Consider the following 12,288-nt stretch of genomic DNA (forward strand, 5'->3'; position numbering starts at 1 on the left):
CTTCCACCAGCTCTCGTGTTGGACCAGAGCGGACTCGTACGGAGGGATCTAGTATGAAGCAAAGTAGCGTAAAGTGCAGAACGGTAACCAGGAAAGAGCGAGCACGAACGCAGAAAAACGTGGGCGGGAGACCGACACAATTGAAATATACTTTACATGAGATTGTCAGAGATGGCGCAGCCGTATCGAGTACAGCTGAGGCTTGCTGCAGTATCGACAGACTGCGCCTATTGTGGAGGAGCTCATTGACCTGTCACAGGTTGTGTAATGTGCGAAGCGAGTACAAGGGAGGTGTTGTGATTGGACTTAAGCTAAGTAGAAGAAGACCTCTAATTAGCAGGTATATATTGTTATGCAAAGAGAATCTTAAGTGTAAGATTCTCACTTTAGCTATCTGTGTGTGGGAATGCCTTAGCACTAGTTACGTGCACTTTACTAATAGTTAGTCTGATAATCTATAACACTCCCCTATTAGCAGCTGCATTATTACGAGCTGTCTATTACCTAAATATAGCAGGTATTTACCTACTATGTAGCTAATACTCGGCTTTAGCTTGTTAAAAAGCATCTTCTTCTAGCTTTTTTATTCCTCTACTTTATAATCTATACCTCTTATCTATTTAGCTAATTTATTAGCTAATCTATTATCTATCCCTTATAGCTATTAATAATATAATCTACATTACTAGCTATAGCTTCTAGAAGAAGAGTAGCTTTCTTTGTCCCTAGGAAAACCTTCTAGTAAGTTATTAATAAAGCAAGAGCTATTAGTAGTAGAGATCTCTTATAAATCTACAAAGATAGTTCTATAGCATATTAGACTATATATTAATTTATTAGAGGAGAGATAAATAGACACTATAATAGAGTAAATATTAGGGCTTAGGGTCCCTTCTCTTTTATAGCTTGCTTTAATAGGTTTATAGCTAAGCTTAATAAGGATCTCCTTACTACAGACCTTATTAATATAGTAATAGAGGAGCTGTATAACCTAAGGAAGTAGGCCTTCCTAGTAGAAAACTACCCTAGTTTAATAATTCCTAATCCTTAGGGATTTGTATTATACTATAACTAGACTCCTCTTAGCTAAATGTTAAGCTCTAATAAGGCAGAGATAAAGTAGTAGTTAGTAGCATAGTATCTTATATATATTCTCCTTAAAATCCCTTCTTCCCTAATAGAAACTAATATTCTCCTAGGCTTTAAGTTAAGATTCTAGGGGAATTAGCTTAGTCTTTTAGTAGTAGTTTTAAGGGGGCAGGCTACAGGTTCTAGGATATACTCTAATACTTTTAGGTTTTTATAGAAAAGTTTTCCTTTAGCTAGGTGTTTTTCTTATAGTTTCTTAGATGCTTTTGTAGAGGTATATAGTTGCCTCCTTTCCTTTATACAGATAAGAATAAAATAAGTGTTCTAAGTATTATACTTCTTAGTTTTATAACAAATAAAATAGTGTAATTCTAGGGAGGGAATCCTTCTTAGGTAGGAATACAGGTATTAAGGTATAAATTTAAGAGCAATTTCCCTCTTCTTATTAAGGGCTAGTTAGTCTAGTAGTATAATTTCTAACTACAAATTAGAAGGTTACAGGTTTAATTCCTATATTAGCCTCTCTTATATGTCTATGTTAGCTGCCTAATATAGATATATAAGTATCTTTTTGCTAGATTTATAGATCTATATATTAGAGGATAGTATTTAGGGATTTTAGTTTTGTTAGACAGTCTACAAGCTGCATATCTGTCCTTATAAACTCTACCTTAATACTCCCCTTATTATATTATTCTTTGTAGTAATAGTTCCTAAGAGAGATATGTCTTAATCTTTTAGAGTTAGCATAGTTTTCTATAAGGCTAATAGCTAATTAATTGTCTACTTTAATAAGGATAGTAGAAATGCTTTTAGCCTAGGTAAAGGGCTAGAGCTTATTAACAAGATTCCTTACCTAATTTACTTCTCTTATTGCCTTAGTAAGAGAGAGGTACTCTGCCTTAGTACTAGACAGCACTACTTCTTTCTGCAGTTAAGATCTCTAGACAACTAGGCCTCCTGCAATTTTAAAGAGTATTCCTAAGGTAGACCTAGATATGCTAGGATTACTAGCAAAGTTAGAGTTTAAGAATGCTTTAATCTGAATTTGCTCCTTAGTTTTCCTATATATAAGGCACTTGTTAATTATGCCTATAACATATCTCTAGATATGTTTAGCTGCCTAAATATATAAAGGTCCTAGGTTCTAAAGGAACCTTATATAATAGTTAATAGCAAAACTAATATCTAGTCTAGTATAGTTTAACAGATGTTACAGTTCCCTAATAATCTTGTTAAAGAGATTATAGTCCTCCTTTGTTCCCTTATCCTAAAGGGGTTTAAGGAGGGTATTAAGAGGGTACTTAACACTCTTTGTATTACTAAGACTATATCCTTAAAGTTTGTCTCTAGAATAGTGTTCCTAAGAGACAGATATAGAGCTATCTTTCCCTTCCTTTAGGTAAAGTCTAAGAAAGATATTAGTATTAACAATCTTAATTATGTACTTCTGCTCTAATCCCTTAATTAGCTTATTAATCTTATAGTCTAACTGTCTAAAGATCTAGAAGTTATCTACATAAAGGAGAACAAGGATGCCTTTCCCTTAAAAGAGGCAAGCATCGCTAATAGTTCTTATTAGACTAAGCTTTTAGAGAGTGTCTATAGTATTGTAGTACTAGAGAGTAGCTGCCTACTTAAGCCTATACAGTCCTTTCTTAATATATATAATGTACTTGTAGGCATCTTTCTTAAAGAGATAAGCTCCCTCTAGTAGCTTAATAAAGATCTGCTTATCTAGGTTTAGATTTAGGAATGCAGTCTTAATATTAACTTGTCTCCTCTTCTAGCTAAAGTTAACTAAGAGGGACAGAAGTATTCTCCTTATTATAGCTCTTAGGGTAGGAGCAAAGGTATTAATATAGTTAAGTCCCTTCCTTTGTATAAATCCCCTAGCTGTCTATCTAGCCTTATACTTCTCTATAGTTCTATTTAGGAGTACCTTAATCTTAAAGACCTATTTCCCTATAAGAGGGACTCTCCCCTTAGGAAGGGTGCTAATAAGTTTCTATTTAAGGCATCCTGTAGACTTAAGTAACTTAGCTTCCTTAATAATAGCTTTCTCCTATTCCTTATAGTTAGATTTAGAGAGAGCTTCCTTAACTATCTTAGGATTAGACAGATTAGGATTTGTTACTTTAAGTCCTATCTTCTAGATCTTGCTATAGTCTTTTCTTATAACTAATCTTCTACTTTTTAAGAGTCTAAATATGCCTAAGCTTTTAGGACTTACTTTATTGCCTAATTTTTTAGGTCTCTTAGGGCTTCTCCCTACTTTCCTCTTTCCTATAATATAAATGTCTAAGAAGGGAGTTATAGTATAATCTTAGAGGTCTTCCCTTTTAGGGCAATTCTCTACTAATACTTAATATTATAGCTATATTAATAAGGTATTAGCCTGCTCCTAGAATCCCTTAGGACTTCCTTAGAATCCCTTAAGACTTCTTATTTTCTTAGAAATATACTCCCCCTAAGCTAGCTAGGAGGCTTCTTTATACTTAGTAGCCTCTAGCTAATTAGGCTTAGACTGCTTATGTTAGTTATCCTAGGACTATATGTCCTAACCTAATGTTTGCTCCCCTTAAGATATTAAAAAGGAGGCTTAGTTTCTCTCTCTCTGCATAGTATTAAACATATTCTCTACTTCTTAAAGATAAGAAGTAGTAAAAGGTTAGGCATCTTGCCCTTAGGTATCCTAGCCCTAATCTTAATCCTTAGTATAGATAATATAGACTTCCTATTCTATAGTAATAAGTTATATTAGTTATAGGAAACTCTCCCCCTAGAAGTCTAGGGCAGTAGGTATTATGCTATATACCTTATCCTTATTATATATTATATAAGGAGAGGTTACAATCTTATACTAAAACCTAGTAAGGGCAGATAGTTTAAACTTCTAAACTATATAGTTAGTTAAAGTGTTCTCCTAGAATCCTAGATTTTAGTATTTCTCTACTTTAGGATAGAACTTCTATAAATTAGGTCTCCCCTAATTATGCAGATATGCTTTATATCTAAATCTCCTAACCTTTGTTAGATTAATATATAGAGTTCTAGTATTAAGATCTTAATTAAATTCCTAAAGAGGAATCTTATTAGTTAATAGGCATACTAGCCTATTAGTAAGGAAGATTATATATATAACTACAAAACTCTAAAGAGGGAGAGGTAGGCTAGAGTTAATTATTATTGCTTTTACCTTGTTAAGGATAACCTTATTAGATAATTCTACAATTCTATTCTGCTTAGGAGTATAGGGAGCTAAAAAATCCTATCTTAGTCCCTTATTCTCTACAAATGTAATTAGATTATTATTATTAAACTCTCCTCTTCTATCTAAGAACTAGATCTTAACTATCTTTTTGTACTAGTTAAATATCTTAGTAGTCTATTTCTTAATAATTTGTGCAGCTTGTAATTTAAGCTTGCAAAAGATAGCCTATCTCCTTCTTAACTTTGTATTAGTAATTATAAGGATATACTTGTATTTAAAGATGTCTAGTAGAAAGATTAGTCCTATAATATTAATGTAGACCTTATCTAATAAGGATTAAGGTATTAGTCTTAGAGTTCTTAATACTACTCTCTATAACCTTGCAAGCTTGTATAGCTTATAGTACTTAAGTGTAGATATATTAATCTACTTAAGTCCTTAGACTTAAGCCTTTATTGCACTAAGAATCTTGTTCCCTATATAGCCTAGTCTCTAGTGCTATCTTGTTATATTAGCCTTAGGTATAGCAAAGGCTAGATAGGACATATTCCTATTAGTTGTAAAAGCAACTTTAGTACTCCCCTTAGGGAAAGAGACAGTTATATTCTAGAGGATTAGAACATTATAAGTAGACTAAACCTTGCCTATCTTCTTATTATTCCTTAGAATGTATAAAAATAGCCTATCTAGGTAGACCTTGCACTTTAGCTAGAGAGTCTCTACTAAGATAAGGTTGTAATTAGAGTTAGGAGAGTATAACATATCTTATAAGGTAATGTTTAACTTATTCCCCTTGTACTTTATTATAATCCTTACACTTCCTAAGTATATAACTATACTTTGTCTAATAGCTTAAGAGAACCTAATTAGGGTTTCTAGGGGTTTAAGGTCTAAGAACTAGGACTTGTTATTAAAGAAGTAGTATAATATACTAGAATCCTAGACAATAGTATTACTCCTTTGTATTCTAGTAGCAGTAATTGCTGCTCCTATAAATAAGCTATCTAAATTAGAGCCTAAGCCTACATTAGAAGAGGAGATAGGCTTAATTACTACAGCACCCTTTCCTCCCTTCTTATTATGTCTCTTACTCTTATCTTAGGACTTCTTCTTATCCTTATTAGATCCTCCTTTTCCTTTATATACCTAGGACTTTAGGGCCTTATTAGGGTACTTCTTAAAGCAATCTGCATTTATATAGATATAATAGGTATACTTAGTATACTAATTATTATCTACTGCAGCACCCCTAAATCCTCCTACTGTCCTCTATATCTATAGAGGAGGTTCCTTAATTAATAAGGTAATTAGCTCTTTAAGAGTTATGTTCTTAATATAATAGGATTATCTTTAGCTTCTTAGGTATTCTAGATAGTAGAGGCCCTAGATAAAGAATAGCCTAATCTGCTTATTACTAAAGGTAAGCTTTAAGACTAGAATGTTCTTAGACCTAGAGTATTGTTCTATTATAGAGATGTACTTATAATACTACTTCTAGAAGTCTTTATAGTACTTCTAAGTATTTATTCCTTAGATCTTAATATTACTAATTCTAAGAATCCTTAGGCTATTATAAATGTTTATAGTTATAACAGGCCTGTAGGTAGCTATAATAGTATTATATAGTTCCTTAGCTATCTTCTCTATATCCCTAAAGTTAAGCCTTAGAGATTAGTTAATCCTTTTGCTAATAATCCTATATGCAATTAGGTTATACTTATACTAGACTTAGAGAGGAGTTAGTCTTAGTCTACTAGTTAGAATAGGTTCTATTACTAGAGTATCCCCTCCTTCTTTTTAGGAAGGAGTTAGAGCCTAGGAGGATAAAGCAGTACTCTCCTTAGTTAGTAGAAAGGGATATCTAACTTTAATTCCTAGCTTTAGTTAGGCAGGGTATTAGGGAATATTATAAAAAACATAGCCTAACACCTCCTTGTCTATAAGGGCTGCTTTAAGCATTCTTAACTAGTCTAAGAAGTTACTTCCCTTTCTTAGGACTTTATTTTCCTTCGTAGTCTTAAACTTATTAGCCTATATTGCGGCTGTTGTTATAACTAGCTCTTTCTCGGCTCGCTAGTTAACTATCTAAATAGTGTATAGTAAGGTTCTAGTAGCTGCGCTTAGAACAGACAATTCTTCCTTAAGTGTGTAGTAGTTACGCCGGGCTTATAACCTGTTATAATTAGACTTAAGCTAAGTAGAAGAAGACCTCTAATTAGCAGGTATATATTGTTATGCAGAGAGAATCTTAAGTGTAAGATTCTTACTTTAGCTATCTGTGTGTAGGAATGCCTTAGCACTAGTTATGTGCACTTCACTAATAGTTAGTCTGATGATCCACAACAGGAGGAAGGCCCAGCCCATAAAACGAGAGAGAGGCTGACTAAGCTCGCCGACCTCACTTCTACCTTCCATAGATTGCTGCGGTTCGTTCTCAGCGAAAGCATGCCATCGGCTGAGCGCCATCCTGATATCGTGCTATGGCAAGACGAGATGCCCTGATGATATCGTGTCTGCATTAGATGTCTAGATCATGGCATCCGCAGGCATCGCATCTCGCTGCGATGCGTCGCACTTAGCGAGACGCAGACGTTGCATTGCCTTCCTGCAAGCCACCTGACAGCTGTAGTGGCGAAGTAGACCCGGCTTTCCTCACTTCTGAGCTCTGGTCGCCCATCTGACCCAATCTTGCGACCATTGCGTCCTACTGCTACGATGCCGCGGGCCGACGACCTCGTAAGGCTTGCACGACTGGACGCTACGGTTACCGAGGATCAAATCGCTGTGCACACGAGGCACGACAATCATGGTACACCGACCGTGTGGAAGAGGAGTCTTAGGCCCATCGGCCAGGGAGGCTTCGGCGCAGTGTATCGCGAAGAATGTATCGAGGGACGGAATCGAGGATCGCTCAGAGCCGTGAAGGCTGTCCAGAAGGTCATTTCCCAGGGCTCGCCGCAAATGGACTACAGCAAAGAACTGGAGGCTATTGCTCGCTTCTCACAGCTACAGGTATGCGAGGTCCTCTTGACGGTTCAGAGGACGCTAAGAAAATGTGTGTACAGTATCAGCAGCACTTCGTCCGGTCTTTCGGATGGTACGAGAACGCGAGCACCATCTTCATCGCCATGGAGTTTGTCGAACACGGGGATCTGCAGCAATATGTTGGACGCGCAATGCCAGAACCTGAAATGCAGCTGATTGTGTCTCAAGTGCTCGAGGGTCTGTCGCACATGCACAATTTGAGCTATGCACACCGAGATTTGAAGCCTGCGGTATGTGAAGCGTTCAGCAACGACTTGGCATGGCTGATGCGATACGTTCCGTCCTGTAGAACCTCTTGGTATATCGTAAAGGTCCTCAATGGCATGTCAAGATCGCAGACTTTGGGCTGAGCAAGAGACTCACTGAAAGCCTGTCGTCCTTGCACACGAGGGCCGGTACGCATGGTTTTATGGCGCCTGAGATCTTGGGATTGCTTCATGACGACGACGAAGACTCCGACACCGAATCTGGGCCGTCATATACCAATGCCGTCGATGTTTGGGCCTTGGGTGTGATCACCTTTCAATTGCTGACAACCCAGCTTCCCTTCGCAGCCGGTGATTTCAGGCCTCTCAGAAAATACGTGAAGGGTAAAGCGCCCTTTCCACAGGAACATCTGGTGGCGTCAAGAATCAGCTTCTCTGGCATTGCCTGGATCGAGAGCTGCCTAGCTCCTTCGCCGGCCCAGCGGCCGAGCGCTGGTTTCAGTCGCAAACACAGATGGCCGATTGGTGCCTTGATCACCGAGTCTGCGCATCCCTTACCGAGGACTGTTGACTCTGAGAGCCTTGCATCCGCGGCCTGGAGCGTTCAAGATAGTGGTTACGAGACCGCATTTCGTCACTTGTCGACGACTCCGCCACAGCGATTGGGGCAGCCCATGCGAGCAAATGCGCAACTTTCGGATGGTTCATCGGTCTTCGATGGTGAACATGATGCGCATCCATGGGTTGAGGTCACTAACATGGAGATTGAACGTGCCGAGCGCCCAATATTCTCGCAGCACGGGCACCTTGCAGTCTTGTCGGATTCGTTGCTACATATCTGGGATGCGACGGGGGCGTGGAAGTCCAAAAAGCTCACGGATTTACCGGGATATCACCCCCCCTACGAGGGTGGCACTCCCGGCAATCCGCCTCACTCATGCAACATCGAATCGTTCTCGCCCGATGGCCGGCACATAGCTATATGCACAGGGAGCGGAACAATTGTCTGGAATACCGTAACTTGGGAGTCGGCTAAGATGTTCAACGAAACGCTCAACGGAAACGGTGCCAGCCTCTTTGTTCGCTTCTCATCCGACGGGCGGCTGCTCGTATCGGGAGACGAGGACCACAAGGTTGACGAGAAAAGCTTGGTCGTGAAGCTCTGGGACACGGCAAGTTGGACTGTAGTGAAGCAGCTCAGAGTGAAGCAGCTCGGAAGGTCAATCTATTTCATCCGGGTGTGCGCAACCTCGCGGGATGGTCTTATGTTAGGTTTGTTGCCTTATTCGAGATCTGGTTCGCCACTTGATTCGACAGTGATATCGAATTTGGCGACCGATACGGAGGTACCACTACTCACTCTGGGCTCCGGCATGAGGGGAATGGCTATCTCTCCGGACAAAAGGCACCTGGTTTCGGTACATGATCATGGGCAAGCCATCCTGTGGGACTCGTCCACAGGATGTGAGCTCAGACAGATGGCGGTTCACCACTCTGGGCCGTGTCTTCTTAATGCGGTATTTTCCCCTGATGGCCGCCAAATTGCATGCGGAACACGAGTATGCGACAGTGGCATCGTGGTATGGGTCTACGACACGGCGACAGGCGAGATCAGAGACACTATCAGGCACAACGCCAACAGCAGCACGGTAGATTGCGCGGACGTGATCATCTCGCCGGACGGACAGAGCATTGCCCTCTGGCAGCGAACTTTGGGAAGTCGGGTGAACATCCTGAAAAGGATGGGAAGAAGGAGAGACTAATAGCAGCAATGGTGAACCGCTCAAGAGAAAGACCATATTTTGGGCGTTGAGCGATCCAGGGAATTCAGCCAAAAGCGTGCACGAGGGGAGAAATAGCAGATGCCCCGGAGATATGACTGCGAACATGGCATCGTAGGAGAGTCCAATGCCTACCTCTATTCTTGTTTCTGAGCCCAGGCTCGTCACATGTGCCCAATGCCGCAGAAGCTGCCGCCCGACGACCTCACAAAACCCTTCGATGGGTTCGGCTTGGATTCCAAAGGCCAGAAGGAAAGGAGGGGAGACACGAAGAAGACTTCCTCGAACAGCGGCACGAAGCGCGGCAAATAGACCATTGGCCGCCTTGCGTGGCTCGCTGGAGGCAGTCCTGGGCGCTCGTCAATGGTTGGTCGCGAAGAACAGTCTTAGTTATTGTATCAGCGGTCGGTAGTTCCTATCTGTACTGGTCGCCTTGGAATGGTCACCAAGGCTAGCCCATTGCCGGAGCTGGGGTGTTAACGGCTTGAGAGAGCGTCGGAACCAGAATGATATAGCAGACGACGTGAACATGTCCACAGCACTTGATCGCTTGGGTCAACTTAGACGCAAATCTTGATTTTTGTCTGCATGCGGAGCTAAACACTCCCAGACCTTGCCTGATGCCATGTTACTTCGTCCACACGGGCAGCTTTACTCCAACGGCGGGAACTTCCTCAAGAAACTGCAACATGTCAGCACTGCACCTCTCACCCCACTCCTCGCAAGACAGGATCAAACTTACTGACTAGGACACTCATACCCCCCCGGATTATTCTGCAAGTACAACTGATGATACTTCTCCGCATCCCACCACGTCCCAGCCTCCAAGATCTCCGTCACAATTTTCCCCTTATACCACTGCTCGTTCGCCTTCTTGGTGACCTCCTCCGCAATCGCCTTCTGCTCGGCGTCGTGGTAGAAAATCCCACTGCGGTACTGCGAGCCCGTGTCGGGACCTTGGCGGTTGGCGGTGGTCGGATCGTGCATCTTGTAAAAGTATTCGAGGAGCGCGGCGTAGGTGACTTTGGTGGGGTCGAAGATGATTTGGCAGGCTTCGGCGTCTGTCGTGGTTGCATTGTCAGCACATGGCCTGCAGCGTGCTTCTGAAATGTCACTCACGTCCCGTCCGTCCACTACAAACCGCCCTGTAGCTCGGACTATCCGTATCGCCTCCAATATACCCAACTCTTGCGTCCAACAAACCCTTATCCTTGAAATCGTGGCGATACATGTGCTCAACACCCCAGAAGCATCCAGCGGCGATGGTGGCGCGCTGGGCACCTTCAGGCAAGTTCATCGTCTGCGCGGAGGTCTCGGGCGTGAAGTGCATGGAGGAGCTGCTGAATGGGCGCATTAGGCGCTGGAGGAGGTTGGCCATGGTTGGTGTTGTTGTCAGCAGGCTGAGGAGGAAGAGGAGGAGGAGTGTGGCTTTCGTAAAGGTATGCAGGTTGGGTGGTTGGTCGTTGGAGGTTGGTGGCGTTGTTTGTGGATGGAGGAGGATGTTCGATGTGGTGTGAAAGTGAGAGAGAGCTGCTCACTGGCGTTGATGTCATGAATTTGAATGGAGCTTTCGCCACTTTCGCCCCTCTTGCCGCGATTCCGGCCCTTGTTATTGATTGACAAAGCACACTGCATGCAATCCATTGGCAATTGATCATCCCGGACCGCAGTCACGTTCGTAGGCAGGAGACGACGGCCCAACGAGTGCGTTCGAAGCACTGCAAAGGAAGCATGACGATGCCGAACGATTTTGTATGGCACTTCTGCCTTGGTTCGATCTGACTCTCCTCCGCCAGACGATTACATTTATACTAATCTCCTGCTCGCTTTGATCTGTCCTTCTGTCTTGCCGTCCGACTTTTGCCCGTCCCATACCAGGAATTCGAACGCCTGCGAAACAGAAGCCCACCCATATGTAAACACCTCTCTCTATGCATTGCCCATCCCGATATCCGATCCCATGTCGACCGCCTTTCCATGCCATATTCCCCGATAACCCAGCCTCCACAACGCCGCGCTAAATCAGAAGATCAAAAACCCACAATAATTCACATCTTTCCCACCACTTCTCGTCACTCCTTCGCCCCACTCGCCATCTCTACTACTCCCTCATCTCCCCCAGCACCGCCAACAACCTCTCCCTCCTGCCCTCTCATAGCAACACTCGCCCCAAAACTATTCCGCGTGATGCTATCCTTTGCGCGATGTTTCGAGACCATGCCCGCATTGCTCCGAGCCGGCACTCCACCCATCTCGCCATCGAAGCCATCACCAAACACACCGTCGTTGCCGCGCAGAACCCTGGCAGCATTCTCCGCGCGGATATCAGCTGAGGGAGTGCGGCGCGAGCTACGGCGTGGCACGGTCGGGCATCTCGGCATCGTTGGCGCGGACGAGTTGTGGTCCCAAGACAAATTGTCAATGGCACGGAGCCAGTCTTCGCCTGGAGGCGGGTACGCAGATGGCGTGGGAATCCGTGGAGCGTTAGTGATGTCAGGTCGAGGAGCGCCTGCATTGGTCGAGCGAGATGCAGCAGAGCCCCATCGGGAAGGAAGGTCGATTCCGCCGACGCCCTCGATGGGCGCGAGGGATGGAATCGGCTGGTCGGAGTATCGCGGCGCGTAAACCTTCTCGACGTCGCTCGGTCGTGATGTGGCGCCTGTAACCTGCGAGCTTCGTGTCTCCTGGCTGAGTCGACCTGATGTTTGAGTAGCGATGCCTTCGGCGGCAGCCTTTTCGGCGGAGACGGGCTCGAGGACCGGGTGATCAATCGTTGGAGTCTCCGGTCCCTGTAATCCAGTCGCGGTGCGGGAGGTTGTAGACTCAGGGTCGAGAGTATACCCAGACTTCAAATCGAATCGAACATCATCCTCAACAGGGCTCTCCGGCCGTTGCGCGCCCGGAGCTGTCGCCTCAAGCGGAGAGTCAGGCATGATTCGATCCCGGTACGGAA

At 43.3% G+C, this 12,288-nt stretch overlaps 2 protein-coding genes across 2 annotated transcripts; one reads left to right on the forward strand and one right to left on the reverse strand.

The window, feature by feature from the left end:
* Positions 1-7,419: 7,419 nt before the first annotated feature.
* MYCGRDRAFT_18918 (uncharacterized protein) lies at positions 7,420-7,910 on the forward strand (the record flags this gene model as incomplete). Its single annotated transcript, XM_003855791.1, has 2 exons — positions 7,420-7,578; positions 7,638-7,910. Coding segments are annotated over 2 exons (432 nt in total), but the record flags the coding sequence as incomplete, so codon positions are not given.
* Positions 7,911-9,895: 1,985 nt separating this feature from the next.
* MYCGRDRAFT_64875 (peptide methionine sulfoxide reductase) lies at positions 9,896-10,816 on the reverse strand (the record flags this gene model as incomplete). Its single annotated transcript, XM_003857750.1, has 3 exons — positions 9,896-10,017; positions 10,078-10,396; positions 10,455-10,816. 3 exons carry the CDS (start codon positions 10,711-10,713, stop codon positions 9,987-9,989), a joined length of 609 nt encoding a protein of 202 aa, XP_003857798.1.
* Positions 10,817-12,288: the final 1,472 nt, after the last annotated feature.

Source organism: Zymoseptoria tritici, chromosome 1 (assembly GCF_000219625.1).
Source record: "Zymoseptoria tritici IPO323 chromosome 1, whole genome shotgun sequence".
NCBI classification, from domain to species: domain Eukaryota; kingdom Fungi; phylum Ascomycota; class Dothideomycetes; order Mycosphaerellales; family Mycosphaerellaceae; genus Zymoseptoria; species Zymoseptoria tritici.